The 25,639-nt window shown below is 45.4% G+C and overlaps 1 protein-coding gene across 1 annotated transcript in view; it reads left to right on the forward strand.

Moving 5' to 3' along the window:
- dph1 (diphthamide biosynthesis 1) overlaps positions 1 to 25,639 on the forward strand; it is a 685,989-nt gene that overhangs the window by 501,993 nt on the left and 158,357 nt on the right. The window contains exon 7 of the mRNA XM_059655332.1: positions 2,603 to 2,671. Coding sequence (XP_059511315.1) covers positions 2,603 to 2,671 — 69 coding nt within the window. The remainder of the gene's footprint in view (positions 1 to 2,602; positions 2,672 to 25,639) is intronic.

Below are 25,639 nucleotides of genomic sequence, written 5' to 3' on the forward strand. Positions count from 1 at the left end.
AAGTGATAATGTTATTAGCTAAAAATGCATACAATTACTGGTTTTCACAACAATGATCTGCTTGTTTAAAAAGCAGAACGTGTGCTCCATTGCAGCATGGTAAAGAGAGAGGGAATGTGGGGTTATTAGGAAATGGCAGGGAAGTGAGTCAGGCTAGATTATTCTCACAGCAACCTAACACAGACCTAATGGGCCGAATGGTGTCTTCCTGGGCTGTGACAGTTCCATCTTTCAGAGATAAGTGGGTGAGAGATTTCATGTATCAGATAGATGAGAGGTAACGTTTTAAAAGCACCACAACACAATTCATCTTGATCTGCTTCCCTGACCTTGATCACTTTCATTTTTGTCTTCTGTCACGTGTGTATATGAACAGAACCTGTCAGCACTCATTGACTAGAGTCACTTGCAAACAATAGCTAACAATAGTTGGGCTAACAATAGTTTCTAAAGCTTATGTCAACGAGTTACCAATGCTACATGCAGCAGCTGCTCACTTTGTTATATCCACAGTCACCCCCTCCACCACTGACACCCAGTAGCAAAAGTGTGTACCATCTGCAAGATGCACGGCAGAAATTCACCAAAGATCTTCAAACAGCACCTTGCAAACGAATGACCTCTACCGTCTCAAGTGACAAGGGCAGCTGATACATGGGGATTCTACCAACTCCAAACCACTCACCATCCTGACTTGGAAACATCTTGTCATTCCTTCAGTATCACTGGATCAAAATTCTGGAATTCTCACCCTAACGGTATTGTGGGTCCACCGAAAGCACAAGGACTGCAGTGGTTCAAGAAGGCACTTTCTCAGGGTCAACTAGAGATGGACACCGAATGCTGGCTCGGCACTTTCTCAAGGGCAACTAGAGATGGACACCGAATGCTGGCTCACAGGCAGCACCCACATCCCATGATTGACTGAATAAAACAAAACTGATAAACACTGGGCTGAGAGTGAAGCATTGTAATACTTACACCTTCTGCCATCCCCTTTCCCATAGCCCTGTCCCCCCAGTCATGGTAGCCATATCATCTCTTGTGAGAACCAAAACCAAGTCAGAACCCCGCACAAAGCGATAACAAGGTGTAGAGCTGGATGAACACAGCAGGCCAAGCAGCATCAGAGGAGCAGGAAAGCTGATGTTTCGGGCCTAGATCCTTAAGGTCTAGGCCCGAAACGTCAGCCTTCCTGCTCCTCTGATGCTGCTTGGCCTGCTGTGTTCATCCAGCTCTACACCTTGTTATCTCAGATTCTCCAGCATCTGCAGCTCCTACTATCTACAGAAACCCTGGTCAGTTCCTCCTAGACATGCATGCAAGATCACATCACGTTATTATAACAGATCCCACGACCGACTCTGTCCATGTCTGTGCACAGTGCCAGGAGTGGGACTCAATCCAGCATCTCCTTGGGACACTGAGACATGATTGCATGGCTTTACATCATTTGGCTCCGAGCTTTCCACTAATCTATTCACCCTCCTCCGATCAGGAACTGGTTTACCATGTCGAGAGTCAGTGCTGACCAAACCAGCAGTTCATGTGTTCCAGAGGCACTCCCTCCTCTGAGGGAAGGAATAGGGCCCCACACCTCGTCTGTTCCCACTTTAGAGTTGTCTATAAGCAGATGGCCCACACAGAGTGGGTGAGGGCATTGTCGTAGCCATAATGTCACTAGATTAGTCATCCAGTGGCTAATGCTGTAGGAACACTCATTCAAATCCCACCACGGTATCTGGTGGAATTTCAATTCAATTAACTAATAAAAGCTGAAATTGCAAGCTCTTCTCAGTAATAGTGACTGTGAAACTATTATTGATTGTGTTAAGAACTCTGCTGGTTCATTAAAGATCTTTTGGGAATGAAATCCACCGTCCTTACCTGGGCTGTCCAACATATGACTCCACTTTGACCTTTTTCCATTTTAAACTTGGAAATTTTCCACAACTCCTGAGTGAGAATCAGAGGGAGGTATGAAGGGAAGGGGGAGGCGAATGAGGAGTGGGGTTAGGGAAAGGAGTGATGTGGTAAGTCGGGAGGCAGGGGCATAACTATTCTAACTTGTTTGGCGTTCCTCATGGTAGCCGTTTATGCCTCACAGCTTGCAGCTATTTATTGGACAATAAATGTGGGTGACACCCACATCCCATGAACATGTAAAGACAGCAGTCCTGCTCTCACAGTAATCCCCGCAATCCATGGACTCAGAACAGGCCAGAATTGGGACCTTTGAGATTTTGCTTGTTGCAGTTTGACACTGCAATACCAGGTAGCCTGGCTTTAAGTAGGCTAAAAGAACAGTGAGAAGAAAAGATAGTGGATTAATTGGTGGGAGGTATGACGTTTTGCCCATAACCACCCCCCCCCAACCCCGACCGCCATCTCCTCCATCAAGCTGGCCTGACAGAGAGGCCTGAGCTCGGGGCCTTACAGAGAGGCCGGAGCTTGGGGCCTGTGGAGCTGCTTTGTTTCGAAGCTGGTGCACTTCTCTGGACATACTTTCCCCCAGTAGCAGCAGCGGTGATTAATGCATGTGTCTGTGCAGCCAATGTCCAGCACTAATGCCACACGTGTGTCTTCTCTCTTCTCCTCCCAGTTACCTTGGCGACGGGCGCTTCCACCTGGAATCCATCATGATCGCGAACCCCGGTGTCCCAGCCTACAGGTGAGTGAGAGCGTACTGTCAAGGACAAAAATCTCACAGAAATATGCCTTTTCAAAAGAAATGCATGGTTTAACACTGCTATCCCCCTTCAAAGTAATGCGTTGTTGCATTTGAATTGTCTGCACAGCTTCTCCTGTTGGTGTTGGTCATTAGCTACAAGCTTCCTCAGTGTCGGGTCAGATTTAGGGCACGGGTTTCTGTCTTTGAACGGCTTGAATTGTACTCAGAAGGAAAGGCTCGCACTGATATTGTACCTTGCTGCACATCACAAATAACAATATGGCCACTAGCTTTGGGAGCAGTATATTTAGCAATTACGGCTCCCTGAAGTCAAATGATTGCCTGCACCTTTTGGAATTTCGGGTGATCGGTCGGCCATTTTGCCTGAAAAGGAAACTCCCCTCGGTAAGGAGCAGCCTTGGGTGTCAACAGTGAATGACTTTAATGACTGCTTATTGGAGAAGCATGTGGTGTTAGGGCATGGTAAGATCCCACCAGATGTGATGACGCATAGGTCCTGTTTGGCTGTTGTCTGATATTGTTTGAAGGAGCATTGTAACACCATAACAAATCGGAACAGCAGTAGGCCATTCAGTCCCTTGAGCTTGCTCCACCATTCTGTGGGATAATGGCTGATCCAACACTCCTCATGCCCCTTTCCTGTCTTTTCCCTGTAACCCTTGACTCCCCTGTTGATGAAGAATCTACTTACCTCTCCCTTAAATATACACAAGGACTCTGCCCCTGCCATCCTGAAGAAAGCCCTCTGTCCTGAAGAAGGGTTGACTGCCCCCTTCCTCCAGACGCTGCCTGGCTTCTGCATTATTCTCGCCTCCTGTTTGTCTACCTGTCCCTTACAGCCATCTGTAGCAAGGAGTTCCACAGACTCTCAAACCCCTCAGAGAAGACATTGCTCCTCATCTCAGTTTTAAATTGATGCCCCGTTATTCTGAGACTGTGTCCAATGAGGGGTAAACATCCTCTCAGCATTTACCCTGTCAAGCCCCTTAAGAATTCTGTATGTTTCAATGAGATCACCTCTCATTCTTCTAAATTCCATTGAGTAGAGTCCGAACCTGTTCTGTCTTCTGGTTCCCGTAAAGTCAAAATATTTTCATGCAACACCACCGCCTTTTGCCTCAGTTTCCAAGAAGGGAGAAAGAGATAAACCAGGAAATTACAGGCCACTCAGTCTAACCTCAGTGGTGGGGAAACTATTGGAATCAATTCTAAGGGACAGAATTAACTTGAAGAGGCAGGGATTAATCAAGAACAGTCAGCATAATTTTGTTAAGGGGTCCTGTCTGACCAACTTGATTGAATTTTTCGGAGAGGTGACCAGATGTATAGAAGAGGGAAATGCTATTGACGTAAATCTACTTCAACTTCAGCGAGGCTTTAGGTAAGGTCCCACATGGGAGACTAACAGCGAAGATAAGAGCTCATGGGCTCCACGGAAATTTGGCACATTGGATCCACATTTGGCTGAGTGGCAGGAAGGAGAGGGTGATAGTTGAGGGTTGTTTTTCCTGACTGGAAGTCTGTCTCCAGTGGGGTCAGTGTTGGAGCCTTTGCTGCTTGTGGTTTACATAAAGAATTTAGACGTGAATACATTCGAGTTTATCGGCAATTTCGCAGACGTGACCAAAATTGTTGGGGTGGTAAATGATGAGGAGGATAGCCTTAGATCATGGGAAGATATCGATGGGCTGGTCAGTGGCAAATGGAATACCATCCATATAAATATGAGGTGATGCACTTGGGCAGGACAAACAAGGCAAGGGTTACACAATGAGGGTTAGGACCCTGGGAAGCACTGATGATCAGAGCAACCGTGGTGTCCACATATACAGGCTCCTTAAGGTATCAGGACAGATAGACATAGTGGGTTAAAAAGGCATATGGTCTACTTGCCTGTAGTAGTTGAGGCATAGAGTTTAAGAGCAGAGAGCTTATGCTGGAATTGTATAAAACATTGGTTAGCCCATAACTAGAGTGTTGTTTGCAGTTCCGGAATTGGCATTCCAGGAGGGATGTGACAGCGCTCAGGAGGGGCACAGGAGATTTAACTGGGCCGGTGAATTTCTGTTATGAAAAGAGGTTGGACAGACAGGTTCTGTTTTCCTCGGGGCAGAGGAGACCGAGAGGGAACATGATTGAGATTTCTGAAATGATGAAGGACGTAAATAACCAAGAAGATGGAGGGATCAGTGACCCGGAGGAATAGGTTTAAGGTTTAGAGGAGAGGTGAGGTGAGGAAAACCTGTTTTACCCAGAGGCTGGTGGGAATCTGGAATTCACTGCCTATTGAGAAGTAGGCCATTCAGCCCCTCAAGTATGCTCTGCCATTTAACACGATCATGGCTGATCTCATCTTGACCTCAACACCACTTTCCTGCCCTCTCGCCATAACCCTTCAACCCCATACTAATTAAGAATCTGTCTGTCTCCTCATCCACTGCTCTCTAGGGTAATGAATTGCAACCCTTCAGAACATTGAAGAAGTATTTAGATGTGCACTTGCGATGCCAAGGCATACAAGGCTATGGGCCAAGGGCTGAGAATGGGATTAGAATGGTTAAGTGGCTGTTTTTGACTGGCAGGGGCACAATGGGCCAAATGGCCTTTTTCTGTGCTGTAGATCTCTTTGCTCGGCTGCCTTGCTTCTTTGAGCAGGAGTCATTGATGCCCTGGCCTCTGCCCAGCACCAGGTGTGAGAGAGAGCCATGAACTTTCTGGATTAAATCGCTAAAGCATTTCCACAGGCAGCTTGCCCGCTATCCCTGGCCTGCAGTAAGGGATGTGGCCTTCTGTGATTCCTTACTCGCTTGAATTGTACTGGGAGTGATGCACCTCGGTCTGAACCCCATATCCTGTTGCTGCTCTGAGAGAGTTCAGTTAGATATTTTTGCTGTACCAACCTCAGTTTAGGCCAAGGTAGACTCCCAGCCCCGTGGCTGTACTGAGGAGTTCCTGCCCAGGTGGGTGTCGCTTGCTGACAAACTGTCCCTGTATGCACAGTTCGTATTTGCACAGCATTCTGATTGTTGTGGTTTGTAACAAAAGTGCTGTGCCTGAGAGCTGCTCATTATTCAGAAACACAACACGACAGTTCTGAGGATAATAGGATCAAGGTCAAGAAAATACATGAGGTCAGTTCTGAACTGGGCAGGTGGGTGTGAAAGAGAAGTATACAAACTGGGTATGAGGCACACACACACACACACCACCTCCACAGGGAGAGAAAGGGAGAGAGAGACACACGCACAGGGAGTGAAAGAGAGAGAGACTCTCACACACACGCACATGCATACACACTCACAGAGTGAGAGAGCAAGAGAGAGAGACACACGCGCATGAACTAGGAATTTGAGAGAGAGAGAAAGAGACATTAATATAAACTGGGAGTGAGTGAGAGAGACACAGATACAAACTGGGAGTGTGAGTGAGAAGAGCGAGAGAGAGACACCACACTGGGGGTGAGAGACACATACCCACATACTCAGAGTGAATGACATTTATACAGAATGGCAAAGGAAGAGGGAGTGAAGTAATCAAACTGGAAGAGGAAGAAAAAAACTCAATGGGAGAGAGATCAAGAGCCAGAGGCATGAATTGAGGGAAAGAAAGACAGTGATGGCAGCACAAACAGTGAGATATAGAGAGTGAGAGACACACTGAGAGAAGGTGAGAGAGAGATAAAACTGTAAGGGAGGAAGAGAGAAAAAGTAATTTGTTGAGGAAAACAATAGAAATTGAAAATTGAGGGTGAGTTCATGTCCAGTTGCAATACATGATATTTGTGCTTTATTATGTTATTACCATGGAAACATCTTCAAACAGTAGACATGATCTCGATATTTTACTGGCTTGTCGAAAGATGGGACATATGAACTAGAAGCAGAAGTAGGCCATTCAGCCCCTCAAGTATGCTCTGCCATTTAACACGATCATGGCTGATCTCATCTTGACCTCAACACCACTTTCCTGCCCTCTCGCCATAACCCTTCAAACCCCATACTAATTAAGAATCTGTCTGTCTCCTCATCCACTGCTCTCTAGGGTAATGAATTGCAACCCTTTGAGAGAAGTCATTTCTCTTCAATTCTGTTTCAAATCTGCCACCCTTTATCCTAAAACTATGACCTCTCATTCTAGATTCCCCACGATAAAAAGTATGGGCTTAAACCGCTCATCTCCTTTCATTTGACAACTCCCATCACCCCTGGCATCAATGTAATGAATCTCCTCTGATCTGACTTCATTACACAAACTGAGAGTTCCCTTAAGAATGGAACAAAACTGTACATAATACTCCAGGTGCAGTCTCAATATGCCTTGTACAGTTGCAGCAGTACTTCTCGCCTACTTTTAAACTCCAAGCCTTTAGCAATAAATCCCAAAATTCCATTTTCAGCAAATTGACAGTACAGGACTCTCTCCCTCAGCACTGCATTCAAGTCTGAGCTTAGAATTTGTTATCAAGTTCCTGGACAGGCACCTTTAACTGAAACGAACTCCCAGACAAGAGTCTGGCACCTTAAACCAGCAAGATATAGTTAGCTCAACTTTTCTTTTGTACTGTAATGACAGAAACATTGGCATATCATGTCTGAAATGTAATGGTTACGCACACTATGTGCAAATTGTTAAAATTATGTATGCCTTTCCATTATTTGTTCATGGAGATGTGAGCATCACTGGCTAGATCAGCCTGTGTTGTCCCATCCTTGTGGTACATGTGCCTTGGGGAGGCAATGGCCTAGTGGCATTGTCGCTGCACTGTTTATATTCAAACCAAGGTAATGTTCTGGGGAGTTAACCAGGTGCAGAGCTGGATGAACACAGCAGGTCAAGCAGCATCAGGGGAGCCTTGACCCTTCTTCAGGGAAAAAAAAATTCGTGCTTTCTGATGTTTACCTGCTCCACTGATGCTGCTTGGCTTGCTGTGTTCATCCAGCTCTACACCTTGTTATCTCTAATGTTCTGGGGATCCAGGTTCAAATCCTGCCATGGCAGATGGTGGAATTTGAATTCAATAAAAATGGAGTCAATGGCCTCAAATCCATTTCCACAAATCGATTATCAGAAAAAGCCTGAAATGTCCTTTAGGGAAGGAAACTGCCATCCTTACCTGTGATAATGGGAACTGCAAATGCTGGAGAATCCAAGATAACAAAGTGTGGAGCTGGATGAACAAAGCAGGCCAAGCAGCATCTCAGGAGCACAAAAGCTGACGTTTCGGGCCTAAACCCTTCATCCTTACCTGGTTTGGCCTATTTGTCTCCAGACCCATGGCAATGTGGTTGACTCTTAACTGCCCTCTGGGCAATTAGGGATGGGCAATACATGCTCGTCCCATGAATGAATATGAAAGAAGTATGAATATTGCACCAGTCTGTGCCTTCCATTGGTTGTACAGCACTGTGGGATGTCCTGAGGCCCTGAAAGCCATGATAGAAATGCAGGGCTTTGTAGATCGGAAATCTTAATATGGAAATCTCTGGCCGGCTAACACAAAACCAACCTGTCTGCAAAGCAGGAACCAGCCAGTTGTTCAGTCATTCACCTGAGATGCTGTGGCCAGTTCTTGCAATCATCGCAGCCTCTTGCTTAGCAGAAAAAGTTAACAATTCAAGCACTATTCATAACCAGCTTCCTAAGTCACTCATGTAATAAAGCTGCTCCTTTCATACCAGGTTTATGATGTCTGTGTAGCTTGTTAACCTGCTGTTAGATGAACAAAGCCAATAGAAACATCAAACTTAGTGTGTGAACACACCTGCAGTGAGTCAGAGACAATGGGAACTGCACATGCTGGAGCAGCTCTGATGAAGAGTCTAGGCCCGAAACGTCAGCTTTTGTGCTCCTGAGATGCTGCTTGGCCTGCTGTGTTCATCCAGCTTCACACTTTATTAACCTGCAGTGAGTCGGTGGTTTTCCAGTGGAAATGAATAATATTGCCAGGTTTAATCCCACTATTTCCACAGCTAGGATCCTCAGAAACCTCAGCTTTAACCCTCAGTCCTTGCTTTGAGAAGGAAGGTCATGCATGAAGATGCAATGCTGTGGCTATTACACCCTGCTCTCTTGTTTTCGAGGCCTCAGTAAATTTCACAGCTGGGCATGCAGCAAGACCACTTTTGAATATGAACGAATTTGCAAATGAATCAGTGAACGCACAACGAGCCAGCCCTACAACCTCCATAGGGGAAGAAGATAACGCCTGGTCAGAGCCTTGGTGGAACAACAACTCACCTGTTTCTCAGACGGGACGTTTACCTGAGGCCTTTCCAGCCTGTTCAGCTGGCACGACTGGAGAAAGAACAAAGGATCCTGACCAATGTGGCTCATTCAACCAGCATCACAAGTCACCAACCAACCAGCTGCTAACCTCATTGGCTCATTGTGGAACCATGCCAGCCTCTATTAGCTGCTGTTCTTAGCTACACAGCATATATGTTTATAACTAGGCTGGAGACTGAGGATTAGTGCTAGACCATTCAGGAGAGATCTCAGGAAGCTCTCCTCTTCTGCAAACGAAAGTGATGCTGGATTAGTTGTTTATTTTAAATCTGAGATTGAAGTGTTTATTGTTAAGCAAAGTTATTAAAGGATATGTGCCAAAGGCAGGTGTATGAAGTTAGGCCACAGATCAGCCATGATCTCATTGAATGGCAGAACAGGTTTGCGGGGCAGAATGGCCTACTCCTGTTCCTAGATTCCTATAAATGGCTACACTTCCCAAAAAATAATGGGTTGGCCATTTGCAATGTTACTAAAACTAGAATGGCAGTGTATCAATACAAACCCTTGCTATTTTTCCAAATAGTTTCCAATTGTGAGACTCCAGCCTAAACTGCAAGAGAGTATTCAGATTTCTCTTTCCTTGTCTCAATTTAGAACCTGTTGATTCTTTTAACTAGGGACCGTGCTGCGGATTCTCAGGTTAACCAGTGTCATTCAGTTGCTTAATGTTTTAGACTGAGGCTAAATCATCACATCTGTGTGTTTCCTGGATGAGAAGGTAACGTGCAGTTATAATGCTCACATCCCCTCAGGATCAAAATCAGTTAGATATCTTTTGAAAGTACATCTCTTCAGTCTCTCAGAAGTTGCATCAAGTTCGTACTGGGAGGAAAATTTTAATTTTAATTATACGTTGATCCCTGTGACGGTGGACCCATGTTTGCTCTAAGCTTTACAGATGTGCAGCAAACTGTAAATCCCCATGCAGGCTGCAGGCAACAAACCTGCTAATTACCTCATGTATGACCACAAAAAGTATTTAAAGGGGCTGCATTCTCGAAGAAATCACATGTGCACTTGAAAACGGAGTCAGAACGTTCCACTGAGGTGAAAAATAGAGCATTAGGCATAACTGGAGTTGCTTAGATCACTCACATATATATATTAAAAGGTACAGAACAAAGAACATGCCACACTATCCCACTCAGTGAGTCACCTGTTTAAATTGCAAAAGTAACTCTTCCCGATGTCTAAGATGACAAAGTGTGGAGCTGGGTGAACACAGCAGGCCAAGCAGCATCTCAGGAGCACAAATGCTGACGTTTCGGGCCTAGACCCTTCATCAGAGAGGGGGATGGGGAGAGGGAACTGGAATAAATAGGGAGAGAGGGGGAGGCAGACCGAAGATGGAGAGAAACCAAGATAGGTAGAGAGGAGAGTACAGGTGGGGAGGTAGGGAGGGGATAGGTCAGTCCAGGGAAGACGGACTGGTCAAGGAGGTGGGATGAGGTGGTAGGTAGGAAATGGAGGTGCGGCTTGAGGTGGGAGGAAGGGATGGGTGAGAGGAAGAGCAGGTTAGGGAGGCAGATGCAGGCTGGTTTGGTTTTGGGATGCAGCGGGGGGAGGGAACGAGCTGGTTTGGTTTTGGGATGCAGCGGGGGGAGGGGAAGAACTGGGCTGGTTTTGGGTGCAGTGGGGGAAGGGGAGATTTTGAAGCTTGTGAAGTCCACATTGATACCATTGGGCTGCAGGGTTCCCAAGCGGAATATGAGTTGCTGTTCCTGCAACCTTCGGGTGGCATCATTGTGGCACTGCAGGAGGCCCATGATGGACATGTCATCTGAGGAATGGGAGGGGGAGTTGAAATGGTTCGTGACTGGGAGGTGCAGTTGTGTGTTGCGAACTGAGTGGAGGTGTTCTGCAAAGCGGTCCCCAGGCCTCCTCTTGGTTTCCCCAATGTAGAGGAAGACACACCGGGTACAATGGATACAATACACCACATTGGCAGATGTGCAAGTGAACATCTGCTCGATATGAAAGGTCATCTTGGGGCCTGGGATAGGGGTGAGGGAGGAGGTGTGGGGGCAAGTGTAGCACTTCCTGCGGTTGCAGGGGAAGGTGCCGGGTGTGGTGGGGTTGGAGGGGAGTGTGGAGCGGACAAGGGTGGGTGGGAGGAGGTAACCCACCCTCCTGCAAAAGTTCCATCCCCTACTCCCAATTCCTCCACCTCCGCTGCATCTGCTCCCACGATGAGGCCTTCCACTCCCGCACATCCCAGATGTCCACGTTCTTCAAGGACCGCAACTTTCCCGCCGCAGTGTTCAAGAACGCCCTTGACCGCGTCTCCCGCATTTCCTGCAACACATCCCTCTCACCCCGCCCCTGCCACAACCGCCCCCCAGAGGATCCCCCTCGTTCTCACATCCCACCCCACCAACCTCCAGATACAACGTATCATCCTACAACACTTCCGCCATCTGCAATCCGCCCCCACCACCCAAGCTATTTTTCCATCCCCACCCTTGTCTGCCTTCCGGAGAGACCACTCTCTCCGTGACTCCCTTGTCCGCTCCACACTCCCCTCCATCCCCACCACACCCGGCACCTCCTCCTGCAACCGCAGGAAGTGCTACACTTGCCCCCACACCTCCTCCCTCACCCCTATCCCAGGCCCCAGGATGACTTTCCATATTAAGCAGATGTTGACCTGCACATCTGCCAATGTGGTATATTGTATCCATTGTACCCAGTGTGGCTTCCTCTACATTGGGGAAACCAAGCAGAGGCTTGGGGACCGCTTTGCAGAACACCTCCACTCAGTTCGCAACACACAACTGCACCTCCCAGTCGCGAACCATTTCAACTCCCCCTCTCATTCCTCAGATGACATTTCCATCATGGGCCTCCTGCAGTGCCACAATGATGCCACCCGAAGGTTGCAGGAACAGCAACTCATATTCCGCTTGGGAACCCTGCAGCCCAATGGTATCAATGTGGATTTCACAAGCTTCAAGATCTCTCCTTCCCCCACTGCATCCCAAAACCAGCCCAGCTCGTCCCCTCCCCCCGCATCCCAAAACCAAACCAGCCTGTCTCTGCTTCCCTAACCTGTTCTTCCTCTCACCCATCCCTTCCCCCCACCTCAAGCCGCACCTCCATTTCCTACCTCCCACCTCATCCCGCCTACTTGACCTGTCCATCTTCCCTGGACTGACCTATCCCCTCCCTACCTCCTCACCTATACTCTCCTCTCTACCTATCTTGTTTTCTCTCCATCTTCGGTCCGCCTTCCCCTCTCTCCCTATGTATTCCAGTTCCCTCTCCCCATCCCTCTCTCTGATGAAGGGTCTAGGCCCGAAACATCAGCTTTTGTGCTCCTGAGATGCTGCTTGGCCTGCTGTGTTCATCCAGCTCCACACTTTGTTTTATTGGATTCTCCAGCATCTGCGGTCCCCATTATCACTGATACAGTTTCTCCCCTACATCTACTCTTATATAGCTTCCCGTTTCGAAAAACTCAACTGCCCTTTCCTCCTGTCTGCATTCTCTTCTTAAAAAAGACATCTCCCATTTACTTTCAAGCCTGCTACCTCTCGAACTGACAGGGGATCAAACAGGTTTTCCAACACAATGCAAGAGATGCCTTTTTGAATGTACAAACCCTTCCAATTCATCTGTGCACTTCAATTTCTTTTCGTTAAAACTCGCCAAGCTGCATGCTGCCTTCAAGTGTTGCAAAAATATAATGTAACCCCTACTCCAGCTTGTTCTTGTGGAAAAGTGTTCCAAAAAACGTGAGAAATCTGCAAGTAGGGTTGAATACTGCGGTATGGTTAAAGAGATGTCCCTATTCTGGATTAAGGGAGAGATTGGGTCATCGTGATAATGCACTGGAATCCAGAGCCCAGGTTAATGCTCTGGCGACAAAGATCCATTTAAATTTAATTCACAAAAATATGGAATGTAAATATTAAAGCTAGTCTTAATCGTGTTGAGCACAAAGCCTTTGTACTGGTTCACTGTCGTCTTTTAGGAAGGAAATCTGCTCTCCTTGCTTAGTTGGCCTGCATATGACTCCAAGAACCACAGCAGTGTGGTTGTTTCATAATTGCCCTCTGAAATGACCGAGCAGACTCCTCAGTTCAAGGACAACTAGGGACGAGCAGCAAATGCAGACCCAAGCCAGTCACCCATACGCATAAAAGCATAAAGCAAAGAAAATGTTGCTGCTGATGAGAGAGGTCAGGAAAGTATGTCTCCCCATTGGTTTGGGATATAAAGCAATACAGAATAGATAGTATGTGCACTCAGTCCTCGCTGACTCACTCTCTGCAAATTCCTCAAGTGTCAGCTCCACTGCTCTCCCAGGTCTGCTACAACCTGAACTTTCCAACAGCTCTTTAACCCATCTGTCCTGCACCCTACTCCCAGGCGACAGCGCCCACAGTTACCTGGTTCCCAGCTTCTGGGGTGTGGAATCTGTGGAGTGCTGGGGGGTGCTAGCTCTGGCCAGGGCTCTACTGCACCAGGAACTCTCTGAGGCAGGACTGTCTCTGACCAATCATTGCTGCCCTCATGGTTAAATAGCTGCAGGGGCTGCTGCATTCCACCAGAATATCTTCAGGACATACGACAGAAAATCCTGCCTTCTGACAAACCCTGCCCTGTGATTCAGCCATCAGTCGAAAGAAACTTAGTCGAAATAAGATATCTCCCTTCATCAGTTTCCCATCCAGTGTGACAAGGATAGTTACAATAGAGAGGCATCACGAGACACACATGGCAGCAAGAAAGTCCTGACACAGAGGCATCAGTCCTTAACTGGTTCTCGAATCCTACAATGAAATAGTGACTGGGTTATAACTGTTGACAGTCTGACAGCCAAAGATTTGATTGGAATGATTACATTAACTTTATGATGTGTTTGTACATGCCAGGTGTATTAATAGCCTGTTAGCAAGTTGTAGCCATGTGTTTAAATACACCATTGACAGGATATTGATTCTCGTATACCATTCATATACTCATTAACTGGGATTTAGATCCATTCTATTAACCTGCTAATGTGAATTTTAGTGCAGAGACATAACCTGTAAATGGGCTATTTAAACATGTACCTATAACCTGTTAATAGGCTTTTTAAGCACAAGCCTATAACCTGTTACGATGCTGTTTAAACATGGACATGATGTGTATAGGGAATAGTTTGCGCTGTTAAGGCTGACCCTTTGTATCTCCAGCACTCATGCTTTCTGCCTTTCACATTCTATACTCAGTGTCTCAATACTGTTTCTTTCATTGTTACAGCTTGCCTTCCTCTATTGCCCACACATGCACATCCTGTTCAATCCAACCAAGACATGAAACAAGGCTGAGACAGAGGAATCTGCATTTTATACAGTATCTGTCACAACCTCAGGATGTCCTGAAGGCTTCATAATCGCTGAAAGGGAGGCAATGGCCTAGTGGTATTATCGCTGGACTGTTAATCCACAGACCTGCCTAACATTCTGGGGACCCAGGTTCAAATCCCACCATGGCAGATGGTTGAATTTGAATTCAGTAAATATCCGGAATTAAGAATTTAATGATGACCATGAATCTATTGTTGATTGTCAGGAAAAACCCACCTGGTTCGCTGATATTCTTTAAGGAAGAAAACTGCCATCCTTACCTGGTCTGGCCTACATGTGACTCCATAGTCACCATTCTCTGGTGCCATCTTGGTTAGAAAACCAGAATCTCAAAAAAAACCAGCAGAAGTAAAAGAAAACAAAAATAAAGATAATAAAAACATCCATATCTCAAAGTCTAAGTCTTCTCTGCACCGAGACATTTAGAATCAGTGATGCAGGCACCCTGGCCTGAAGTATCAGTCAGCCTGCGAGACTCACATCAGTTGCTGGGAGAAGCAGCATTTGTGTCTCCCATCACTGGAGGAGCTTTGCCACTGCCACTGCCAGCCCTGAACGCCAGGGGATGTCCTTACTGCAGTCTTAGACCACCAGGAGCCTTCAGCCATTCCACACACAGCCCACTCTCACTGCTGTGCCGATGCTGCCAGGTGACCTGTCCCAAGATGCTTTAAAGAAAAGAAAAATAATGGAAGAGAAACAACAGAAGTTAAAAGAGAAAAGAAGAAAGGTCACGGGTAGAAATGGATAAGCCCCAGGCTCAGGAGCCCGCATACAGCCCCGCTACTCAGCCACTATCTTGTTTGGAATGTAGTCCTTCTTATAACAGAGGAAACATGGGCTAGCACCCACAATCAGTTAGATGCTAAATTCTTGGTTTATTTGCTAAGTGCATATTTGAGAAATAAACATTGGCTAGCACCTGAGGAAGACTCCTCTCCAGTCATAATAGGTAGCCACAGAATATCTTATTGCTGGCTGGGGAGAGTAAACTGAGCAACAAAGAACAAATGAGAAAAATAAGCAACATGAAAACAGACCATTCGGCCCAGTAGATTCAGACTGGTATTCATGGCTCACTTTGAGACTCTTCTCATGTTTCTTACCTATGTTCTACCAACACATTCTTCCATTCTTGTCTCCCTCATGCTTATTGAGGTAAACGTGGTTAATTTTATTCATCTCAGCTACTTCTTGTGGTAGCGGGTTTTATGTTTTCTTCTTTTGTAGATATTCTTCCTTGGGATGTCAGCCCTGCTGGAAGTTGTCCTTTTAATGGGCATTAGTTGCCCATCCCTAATTGCCCTTGAACTAAGTAGCTTGTCTGACTATTTCAGAGGGCACGTAAGTCAATCACATTCCTCTGGGTCTGGAGTCAGTTGTAGGCCAGACCATTTAAGGATAACATGCTTCCTTCCCTAAAGGACAAAGTGAACCCAGAAGAGTTTTACAGCAGTCATGACTGGAGTGATTGTATTGAGATCAGCTTGGTGGACCTCATAGAATGTGCGTTTCCTGATTGGACCTGTTAATCTGGACCAATCAGGGAGCCTTGGCTGACAGATATGAACAGGAGTGTCAGAGGTTCTGCTCACTCTGAGAGCTGGCTCTGAGGGTGTTGGATTAGTTCAGGAACTCTGCACATGTAAATAAAGGGTGACTTGGTGTTGGGATACCAGCCCCTGTGGAGTTATTTCAATATGATGGTCACCATTGCTGAGACTATCTTTCACTTCCAGAATTCTTATTGATTGAATCTGAAGTCCACGAGCTGCTTTGGTGGGATTCGAACTTGTCTCTTCAAAAGCATCAGCCTGGGCCTCTGGTTCACGAGTTGAGTGACGTTACTGTGGTACTTTGTGGTATTTGCCAGCTCTGTCAGTATGAGATACACAGTAAATGTTGTTGAAGGTAGTTTGCTGCTATCAGTCCTCCATTGTCTCTGCATCTTGCTGGGTCTATCCAGTGATTAGTGAGGCTGAGAATGCACCACTGTCGAATACCAACAGGAGGCAATGTTCTTAGGCAACAAGGAGGTTTATTACAAAGTAGTAATACGTTAAACCAAATTTGAACTGGCATGATTATGAAGAAGTTAGGGAGATGGGACATCAGTTCCCTCTGAAAGCTAGAATAGTCCTTGTTCCCAGGCAGAAGCTGTGTGTGACATCAGTAAAATGGATATAGCCAACGTAACGTGGATATTAACCCCTTCAGAGCCATTACCTTGCCCAAAATCTCTTGCCCCACATGTACCCTGTGAACAAACATAAATATTTCTATATGCATCTCGTATATTCCACAAAACATTACCCCATCTCCCATAAGTCTCTGACTTCACAAATACAGATGGTCTGGACATTTTACACCACTTTCAGAATTCATTTTCTTCAAACTTGAAAGGATGGTAAAACACTTCTTTCAGAACTGTCCACTCCGGTTTGATCTGTGACGGTATCTCTGCCAGATTAACTTGCATAAGCTATCCTTCACAAGAGTCTCATCCCTGACAGATCTTGTTATTGGGCCATTACCTCATCTGGAAGACCCTTAATCTGCTGAATTTCCTTCCGGCTGTGTTGGTATAAGATTTTTTTGATTTTCATTTTATTATCAAGTGTACCAAAATACAGTGAAAAGCTTTGTTTCTGAGTGGCACAGGCAGATCACAGCAAGTAAAGGATGTACAGATCAAAAAGACTTAGAGGCATAGTGGTTACATTATTTGAGGCTAGAGTCCATTCAGCAGTCTGATAATGGCTGGAAAGAAGCTGTTCCTGAACCTGCTGGTGTATGTGTTTTCGGGCTTCTGTATCTTCTGCCTGACGGAAGAGGTTGTAGGAGATCATTACCAGGGGGCGATGGGTCTTTGATGATATTGGCTGCCGTTCCGTGGCAGCGAGCCATGTAAATAGAGTCTGTGGAGGGAAGGTTGGCTTCTGTGATGGTCTAGACTATGCACACCGCCTTCTGTAGTTTTGTACATTCCTGAGCAAAGCAGTTGCCATACCAGGCTTTTACATACCTGGACAGTATGATTTAAATGGCGCATCTGTAGAAGTTGGTGAGGGACCTTATGGACATGCCAAATTTACTGAACTGCCTGAGGAAGAAGAGGCATTGTTGTGCCTTCTTGACTGTCACATTTACATGGGAAGTCCAGGACAGGCCGTCGGTTATCGTCACTCCTAGGAGCTTGATGTTCTTCACTCTCTCAACCTCAGTTCTGTTGATGTAGACGGGAGCATATTCTCCTCCCATCTTTCTGAAGTCGGCGATCAATTCTTTAGTTTTGCCAATGTTGAGAGACAGATTGTTTTCATTGCACCTCGTCACCAAGTCCTCTCCCTCCCTTCTGCATTTTGACATCTCATTGTTAGATATCCGTCCCAGTACGGTGGTGTTATCAGCAAACTTGTGGATGACGTTCGTTTGGAATTTGGCAACACAGATGTAGGTATACAGAGCATATAGTAGAGGGCTGAGGATGCATCCTTGGGGGAACTCCAGTTTTGAGTGTTATTGTAGAGGAGATGCAGTTATCTCTCCTCACTGATTGTGGCCTGTGGGTCAGAAAGCTGAGGATCCAGTTGTAGAAGGCGGAGCCGATGCCAAGGTCATACAGTTTTGACATCAGCCTGGAGGGGATAATAATGTTGAAAGCAGAGCTGTAGTCAATAAGCAGGAGTCTGATGTAGGTGCCTTTGTTGTCCAGATGTTTTTCAGGTCAGCAGTTGTGTTACTGGAAGAGTGCTGCACACTCCGTACTATCTCTGTCATCAACATTGACTGTGTTTTACAAGACGTGGAACATTTCCAGCTGTCCTTTGAAGTTTGTGACCTCCTCCATGTTGACAGTGTTAGGCAGCTCTCTTATATCAATGTAAATGATCTGACTGGGTTCTGTCTTCTGTTTGGATTCCATATGAGTGGGCTTGCACTGTGTCTCGGCTTCTGTTGAGGCCAAAATGAAAGTTGGCATTAGGAGCTGGAGTGGACCCCTCCCCTGTATTCTGGTTCACAGCATCAAAACATCTTTCCTTTATCACATCAGTCATCTGTCTTCTCCACTTCTCCCTGTTATGTTTCAGACTCAAGAAGCTGGATATCCAGAGTTAACATTGTTTTTTTTTGTCTGAAGATCTTTCTACTCAATTCCCCTGAAATGCAGGCAAACTTTCTTCCCCGATGATGCGTTCGCGTGACTGATGGCTCTTAACAAGAGTTTGTTTCATTCCCTATTGCTAATTGACCTCAAAATTGTCAGAGTGGAGGAAACCGCTGTTAAGCCAGTTCCTTTTAAGTAAGTTGTTTAAAAAAAGACACAGCTCAGTCAATTTGTAAGCACCCAAGGGGACATTGATGAGATTGTTGACAGCTCATCTCACTACTGTAGTGGCAGGAGGAAGAAACCACAGGACATACTGAGCATTGCTGTTACCTTTGACTTATTTGGTGGTGGGAGGCCCAGGTAGAGAACATAAAAATCATTTGGCTGTTCACCAAGGCCCTGACGTAAGGAGGAGGAGGCTATTCAGCCCCACAAAACTATACCACCATTCAACAAGAGGTTGTTGCTGATCTGTATCTTACCTCCCTGGATTCACCTTGTATCAAAATCCTTTTATAAAATCTATCCACCTCAAATTAAAAAGTGACTGATTGAGCCAGCAGTTTGTGAAAGCTACACACTTCCAACTTTGAAACGCCTGGGATCCTGAGGTATGGGGTCAGGGTGGGGGAGGTTGGGGTGGCTCTTGACAGAGTAGACATGAAGAGGATGTCTCTTCTTATGGGCTGATCTAGAGCCAGGAGTGACTGAATAAAAACCAGGGGCCGATCCAGAACAAAGCAGGCACTGGTTTGGCACCACATCCACTCCCTTGACCACCGACATCCTGTTGCAGCAGTGTTTGCCATCTACAAGATGCACAGCCACCTTCAGATAGCACCTTCTAAACTGGCAACCTTCTAACACCTAAAAGGACAAGGGCATTTTAAACAAAAGAACACCAGTATCAGCATGTTTTCATCAAAGCCACTCAGCACTCTGCCTTGCAGTGACATTCGTTCAAAATCCTGAAACTCCCTCTCTGATGGCATTGTGGATATCTCTATGCAGCATAGATTTCAGCAGTCCAAGAACGTGACTCAGCATCTTCTCAAGGGCCACTTTGGATGGGTGATAAATGCTGGCCTTGTCCGCAACGCTCACATCCATGAACCAGTTTTCAAAAAAAAAACATCACCCCATACGAGTCCATGCTGGTTCTGCCCAAGCGGCAGAATAATGCTGAGGTGTTCAGTCACCCTATCCTTCCTTATAGACTGTAGTAAAATGCTGACAGCAGATGTTTGTCTCATTGATCTATAATTTCCTGGCCTCCATCTGTCACTGATCCTAAACGGCGGTGCAATACAGACAATTTCCAAACTAAACGAATGGCTCCCAAATCAATAGAACTTCGGAAAATTATCGTGAGGGCAGCTAAAATCCACAGAGGCAAAAAAGTGTTTAATCTTGCCCTTGTATCACCTTTCATAATCTCAGGACAGTGCAGAGTGCTTTACAACCTATGAAGTATTTTTGCAGTGTACTGACTGTTGAGATGCAGAGAGCACAATGGCTAGTTTTCCTACAGCAAGCTCCTGTGCACTCCATTGAGAATAAATGACCCGATGGTCTACTCTAGTGGGTCATTATTGAAGGATGCATGTTTGACAGGACACCCAGGAGAATGGCCCTGCTTTACTTCAAATAATAGCCATGGAACCTCAGTTTATTGTCTCATCCAAAAGGTGTCCACCTCAGACAGCACAGCATTCCCTCAGTACTGCACTGGTGTGAGAGCCTGGATTACTATACTGAAGCTTCTGGAATGAAACTTAAATCCACAATTTTCATACATACAGCTTCTTTGACATCCCCAAGGTGTCCTAAACAACTACACATTCAAATGATAAGACTGTCAATAAAAATCACTGATCCTCTCTGTCTGCAGAGCATCTCTGAGACATTTAGTTAAGCATGTTCCGCTTCAGCTTTGTAGTGTCTTCAACTTAAACGATGCCTTCTATTCTAGTGAATTTACGTACGGTCATAGAGATTGACAGTGCAGAAAAATACCTTTCAGCCCATTGCATTCATACTGTTCAAAAACAAACATCTATGTATTCTAATCCCATTTTCTAGCCTTGGCATTGCAAGTCCCCATCTAAATCCTCTTAAAGGTTATGAGTGTTTCTGCCTTTACCACTCCAACAGGCAGTGAGTTCCGGATACCCACCAGCCTCTGAGTGAAAAAAACTTTTCCTCACATCTCCTCTAAACCTCCTACCCCTTCCCTTAAATCTGTGCGCCAGTTATTGATCCCTTCATCAAGGAGAAAAGTTTCTTCCTGCCCAGACTGTATACACCCCTCATAATTTTATTTGCCTCAATCATGTCCCCTGTTAATCTCCTTTGCCCCAAGGAATGCAATCCTAATCTACCCAATCCCCCTTCATTACTGAAACTCTGCAGCCCAGGCAACAAACTGGCAACATGGAATGGATGTGAAATAACGTAGTTGGGGGTGCAGGAAATGCTTTCCAGTTAATCCTCTGTTAAGAAAAGGTCAGTCACTTCCTAAACTGAACACACAACATAACCAGGTGCTTTTTTGAAGGGGGACGGTGCAGGGATTGGCATTTTCCTCCACTCTTGGGCGCAGTTGTCCAATTCAGTGTCCCACAATTCACTGAGATTGGTATTCTAAAAGTTTATTTCTTGATGCCTAGCTGAGAACCGATATGACTTTCAATAAAAATGGTGCACACCATCACAGGAGGGAATGCAACAAAAGTTGACTAGGTTGGTCAACCTTCTCTCCCAGGAAGCAATGTGAGATCTGTGATAGATTGGTCTTATGTGGCCTGGAATGTAGAAGATTGAGAGATGGTCTCCTTGTATAGTATAAAATTCTTAGAGGAACTGTTGCTATTCCCTGGCTGCAGAGTCTAGAATCAGGGCTCAATCTGTTTTTCTTCATTCATGTAATATGGACACTGCAGGCAAGACCAGTATTTATTGCCCATCTCTGATTATCCTTGCAAAGCAGTTGGTGACATACCCTCCCAAGCCAGTGCTTTACAAGACAGTTGGGAGTCAACCATGTTTTTAAAGCCACATGTTGACCAGACTGGATAAGGGTGGCAGATTTCCTTACAGAAATGGCATGAGTATACCACAGTGGTTTTCACAAAAATGCAGCCCTCTCGTGACCGCTGGTACCACTAAATACTTCAAAGTTCATTTAAGTAATCTGAAGACGGCTCCTCCAACAGTGCAGGTTTCCCTCGGCGTTACAATGGAAGTGTCAACCATGGAGGTTATGCACTCAAGTCCTGAAGTGAGAGTTGAACTGGTGGTTTGTAGATGAAAATGCTATGACCCAAACCGTGGCTAAGGCAACTTGGCAGCTAGCAAAATATTTTACAGAGCTGATGTTCATTGAATGATTACAGAGATGATAATCATTGTAGTTTCAGTGGAAATAAGGTCATGCCTTTTGCATCACCTGATTTCTTTGAGGAGGTAATTCAATTAGTGCATGAGAGCAGTCCAATGAAAGTAAATTACTTAGAATTTCTGAAGCCATTTGATAAAGGTCAGCATTTGACGCTTTCAAAGGAGATTAAAGAATGTGGAATTAATGAAAAATTAGCTAACTGGATTGAAAGCTGATTTAGCAGTTGAAATGGAAGGTGACATGACAATAAATGCAAAGGGCTTCATTCTGTGGAGAGCTATGTCGGTGGGTGAAGAAGGGGTAAAGCAGGAGCAGAAACAGAGCTTCTCAAAGGATGTATACAAGCGGGCGAGGAAGAGCTGGGGAAAAGATGGCTCCAATCGAAGTAAGGATGTGAGAAAGAGTGGCAGGGTTCAGCAGGAGCTGATGTGGAACATGAGGGGAGAAAATGAAAGTTACTTTTGATCTGCTTGGAATGATGATTGTTTCTGTGAAATCTTTGTGAAACAATAAACATTATGTAATGCCTTTTACAACTTAAGAAGGTCTGAAAAGGTTTGACAGCTAATGAAGTTCTGTTCCAATTTTAATTGTTGTTATAATGTGGAAGGTACAGCAACCAATTTGCACTCAGCAAGTTCCCACAAGCAACAGTGTAATGGTCACCAGTAGCATTGCCTCTAATTTTCTTAGCAGCTTCATGGGCCTTCGAGGTCCTTCCAGAGCCGAGACTTCTAGAACCACAAGTCAAGGCCATGGATAAGTGTGCTGACACCTATCACCATCAGCAGAGCTATGGAGCAGCCTTGCAGTTTCGTGGGAACATTGATGAGCACAGAATTTTTTTCTGTAGTTTGTTTTATTCAGTTATTTATTCAGCATTTATTGCACGTCATTTATTACGGAGCATTAATTGCCCAGAGAGAAGTTACGAGTCAACCACATTGCTATGGGCGTGGTGCCACATGTAGGCCAGACCAGGTAAGGATGGCAGTTTCCTTCCCTAAAGGACATTAGTGAGCCAAGTGGGTATTTCCCAACAATCAACATCATTCATGGTCATCATTAGATTCTCAATTCCGGATATTTATTGAATTCAGATTTCACTGTCTACCATGCCAGGATTTGGACCCTTTATTTGTTCAAGGGGTGAGGGCATCGCTGACCAGGCAGCATTTATTGCCTGTCCCTAATTGCCCAGAGGGCAGTTAAGAGTCAACCACATCGCTGTGGGTCTGGAGTCACGTGTAGGCTAGACCAGGTAAGGATGGCAGTTTCCTTCCTTAAAGGATATGGTGAACTGGATTGGTTTTTCTGGCAATCAGCAGTGGATTCACGGTCATCGTTAGACCCTTAATTCCAGATATTTACTGAATTCAAATTCCACCATCTGCCAGATTCCAACAAATCCGGGTTTCTGGAATGTTGCCTGGGACTCTGGATTAACAGTCCAGCTATAATACCACTAGGCCATTGCCTCCCATGAGTGAGTGATGAGTGTTAACCAGGAGCATCTCCCCTCAATTTGTTGAAATAATCCCACGAGACGTTTTAGCATCTGCCCAAGAGGGCAGGCAGGCAGGCCCAGGGCTTAATGTCATATCCAAGTGAGGTTATCCAATCAGAACAAGAATAACTGTGGCCAGGAAGAGGCCTAAAGTGTGGTAAATCTGTTGAACAAAACTGGGGCAGTGGCGAGGATGGCTACAGTTGGTGGCCTGAGTTACAGATGGGAATCTCCATCAGAGTTCTGAGGTTTGATGGGTGCACCCTTTAAGAATTAACAGGCAAGGTAGAAAAAAAGGAACCGATTGTACCCAAATAGCCTGTGTTTACAAAACTCAAACTCTGTGCCCAACATTAGATATGATTCTGTGATTGGTTGTCATTTGCTGAATAATCCCGTATGTGAAAAGCATTACACTGACAACCTGTTGTATATCCTATCTATACTGTCATGGAACCCTCTGATTTACAGGCAGAGAGAACATGTGTACACAGTACATCCGTTTCCACTCAGTAAAAGAGGTGACAGCCATTCATTGGTTCATTCCTCAAGGCAGTGCTCTGAGCAATCAGAATCAAACTGCTGAGTTCAAATTTACGGAGAGTTTGGCAGAAATTAGGAGGGCTAAAAGTCCAGGAAATGTCTTAGGCAAACAGGATTAAGGAAAATCCCAAGGCATTTTATTTACATATCAGGGGTAAGTGGATAACTAGGGAAAGGGTAGGCCTACTCAGGTACAAAGGAGGGTATTTATGTATGGAGCCAGAGGTCCTTAGTGAATATTTTGTGTTGGTATTCACAAAGAAGAATGTGCTGGATGGCAAGTCTGTAGATGAGTATGTTGATATTCTAGGGAATGTCAGTATAAAAAAGGTGGTGGTGTCCGGTGTTTAAGAGACGCACTAAGGTAGACAAGTCCCCAGGACCTGAGTGGATCTATCCTAGAATGCTGACAGAGGCAGGAGAGGAATTTTCTGGGGCCTTGTTTGAAATCTTTGTTTCCCCTTTAGTCCTTTGAGAGATCCCAGAATACTGGAGAATAGATAACATTGTTACTTTGCTTAAGAAGGGCAACAGGGATAATCTGAGAATTTACTGGCCAGTGACCCATATGTCAATGGTAGAGAAATTGTTAGAGGAAATTCTTAGGGACTTCTTAGCGATAGGAAGCATGGTATTGTACAGAAAAAGTTGTGTCTCTTGAACTTGATTGAGTTTTTTGAGGAAGTGACAAAAATGATTGATGAGGGCGGGCGGTGCAAATTGTCTGTTTGGACTTTAGCAAGGCCTTTGACAAGGTCGCTCGTGACAGGCTCAAACAAAATGTGAAATCATAAGGGAACTGTGGTGAACTGGTAAGATCGATACAGAACTGGCTTAATCATAGAAGACAGAGTGTAACAATGGAAGGATGTTTCTCTGACTGGAGATCTATGGCCAGTTGTGTTCCACAGTGATCAGTGCTGGGACCCCTGTTGAGTATAATATACGTAAATGATTTGGAGGGGAATGTAGGTGATCTGATTATTAAGTTTGCAGATGACACAAAGACTGGGGGAGCTGTGGTAGTGAGGAGGATTACCTGAGGATGCGACTAGATAGATAGGCTGGATACTTGGGCAGAGAAATGGCAGATAGAATTTAATCTGGGCAGATGCAAGGTGGTACATTTTAGAAGATCTGACGTAGGCGGGAAGTACACAGTAAATGGCAAAATCCTTAATCACATCAACATACCGGGGGATCTAGGAGTACAGGTCCTCAGTTCCCTGAAAGCGGCAAAACAAGAGGATAAGGTGGTCAAGAAGGCATTTGGCATGCTTGCCTTCATCAGTCATGGCATTGAGTATAATAATTGACAAGTCATCTTGCAACTGTGTAGAATTTTAGTTAGGCTACATTGGAAATATTGCATACAGTTCTGGTCGCCAGCCAATCTGAAGGATGTAGAGGCTTTGGACAGGGTACAGAATTTGTTTACGAAGACGTTGCCTGGTTTGGAGGGTATTAACTATGAGGAGAGGTTGGACAAACTTGGTTTGTTTTCATTTGAATGTCAAAGGCTGAGAGGTGACCTAATAGAAGTTTATAAAATTATGAGAAACAGGGATAGAACGGATAGTTGGAGTCTTTTTCCCAGGGTAGGAATGTTAATTTCTAGGGGTAACAAAGTGTGGAGCTGGATGAACACAGCAGGCCAAGCAGCATCTTAGGAGCACAAAAGCTGACATTTCGGGCCTAGACCTCTGATGAAGGATCTAGGCCCGAAACGTCAGCTTTTGTGCTC

This window comes from Stegostoma tigrinum, chromosome 27 (assembly GCF_030684315.1).
Source record: "Stegostoma tigrinum isolate sSteTig4 chromosome 27, sSteTig4.hap1, whole genome shotgun sequence".
Classification (NCBI taxonomy): domain Eukaryota; kingdom Metazoa; phylum Chordata; class Chondrichthyes; order Orectolobiformes; family Stegostomatidae; genus Stegostoma; species Stegostoma tigrinum.